Here is a 2,397-nt window from a genome sequence, read left to right as displayed (position 1 = left end):
TGACAGAGGAGGATTTAGAATTCAAAAAGAAGCAAGCAGAAGAAAAGAAGAAATTACAACAAATGAGTAAGGACCTTAAAAGTAAAAAGAAATGATGAAGTAAATTTTAAATTAAAAGTTGAAAAAGTGAGAATTATTGAATTAATATATAATTAAGTTAATAGGGATTTCTATAGATTTCTTTGTGAATGATAGGAACTTTTACATTGTAGATTAGTATAGGAATTTAATATTAAGGTATCATTTCGCGATATATATTGAATTGAATTATTTATTTTTTGCTGTAATTTCATTATTTCTCAAGTATTATTCCAATACAAAAATCTAAAATCTCCAAGAATATTAGTGTTGAATTTATTTCTTATTATATAATATATAGAAAGTAGAATGAATAATATACCAGAGATAATATAAAGTATACCAAAATAAGGATGTTTTCCACCAAAAATAGTGCTTTGTGAAATAACAATATGTTTTGAACCATTAAAAAAATGTACAGGATATCTATTTTTAACATGTATTTTAAGAGGTAAAATCAATTTATTTTTTTTTGAATTTAATTTACCATAAATTTTATTAAAAGTTGAGAATGCAGACAATTTCATCCATACAATAAAATGAGGATTCTCAATTCTACCAGGGAATATATCTTTTGGTAACCAATCATTAAATTTATGATTAAGTAATTCATGTTCAGGTATATTTTTATAATTAATTCGATCAGATTTAAAAGTTATAGTTTCAATAGAATCATCAATTTCGATTGGATCATTTTGACCATCTAAAATTGTAAAAGTATCATTAAAAATAGTAAGAGTTGCAACACCACATGGGTAAAATATTTTTCCCTGTTTATCTTTAATAACTGGATAACAGTCTGATAGAGTTTCTTCATCATATATTAATTCTCCAGATAGTTGTCTATCACTTCTACTAAAAATGAAACTTTTATTATTTTGATAAAAATTTCTTAATTGATAATATATAAAAAAGTCTCCTTTTAAATATTTTAACTCATTACCATTAATCATTGAAGGGTTACAATGTTCGCTTTTAATCTCTACTATTGTATCTATAACTTTCCCATTTCCTGGTGAATCTTCATAATTAATAATACATTCAATCGTATTGTTTGAAAAAATTTGAAAAAAAATTCCAATTGTAATAAATGTAATACCTACAAAAATATATATTAGAATTAAATAATTTGGAGTATAAAATGGAATCCATTTTTCAATATTATTAATAACTTTATTATTTTTAAGATGAAAATGATTCTGTTCGTTTCTTTCTTTTTCTTTCTTCATACTAATTGTTGAATAATATTCAGATGATACATTATTATTATTATTATTATTCAAATTGCTTTCATTGTTAGAATTAGAATTTATCGTAGCTTCATTGGAAGAATGTATTAATTCATTATTTGTAAATATTTTTTCCTCATTATCACAAAGTTTTTCCATATTATTTCTTTGTCTTAAACCAGAATTAATTTCCATTTTTAAATATAAAAGAAAACTGCAGAAAATAATTATAGGATAATTTTCAGTAATTTATACTTTAATTCTCTAGTCTAACCAAAAAAATAACAAACTATAGTCAATATATTGTCTTGTTAATCATATACATTAAAATTTGTATGCCCCACTATAAAATCTAGCTTTATTGAATATTATTTTGATATCAATCACTAATAACATTTATTATATACAAATAACAAAACTTAAATGAATAAATACTTTTTCAGCTGCTATTATTTGTTTTCTTTTATTCAAACCTTATCATCATTTCCACTTAACTTGTTTAACTTTAGTTCATATATTTGTAAATTAATTATATCTTTTTTTTTTCTTTTCAATAATAATTTTTTAATTACACACTAATAATGAAACCGCCACACGTAGTACCGCAATTTGCCGCCACTTGTCAATTTTGAATAATTTTTTTCAATATAAATACATTCTGCAAGAAAAAAAAAATTATATTATAAGATAATAATTTTAATTGGTTTATTCTTAACTTCATTGAAAAATTACGTATTTCTGTAACTTGTTTAAATTTCTTTATCATTAATAAAAATTTACGAAATTCCGAGAATAATAACAAATAATAATGACGTAATTATTTATTTTTCATGTGGACAATAATATATAAAAATTGCATGTGCTAATAATAATGATAAAAAATGATGGAGAGTAAATAATTATTATTTATAATTATTGTTAACAATAGTAATAAATAATAAAATAAAAAAAGGAATATATAGTATTTGAAAGTTAATTTAGCATGAAAAAAATTTTAAGAATATTAATGGAAATAAAGTAATATTCAATAATTTCGAATATGCCAATTTTAAAAAATGAATTGCAAAAAGATAGAGACAAGGATGAAGAA

At 21.5% G+C, this 2,397-nt stretch overlaps 1 protein-coding gene across 1 annotated transcript; it reads right to left on the bottom strand.

The window, feature by feature from the left end:
- Nucleotides 1-299: 299 nt before the first annotated feature.
- Nucleotides 300-1,502, bottom strand: Chro.50357 (hypothetical protein). Its single annotated transcript, XM_660088.1, has 1 exon — nt 300-1,502. The coding sequence occupies one exon, from the start codon at nt 1,500-1,502 to the stop codon at nt 300-302; it is 1,203 nt and encodes a 400-aa protein (XP_665180.1).
- Nucleotides 1,503-2,397: the final 895 nt, after the last annotated feature.

This window comes from Cryptosporidium hominis (assembly GCF_000006425.1).
Source record: "Cryptosporidium hominis TU502 chromosome 5 CHRO015118, whole genome shotgun sequence".
Lineage (NCBI taxonomy): Eukaryota > Apicomplexa > Conoidasida > Eucoccidiorida > Cryptosporidiidae > Cryptosporidium > Cryptosporidium hominis.
This window is presented reverse-complemented; position numbering and strand designations above follow the sequence as displayed.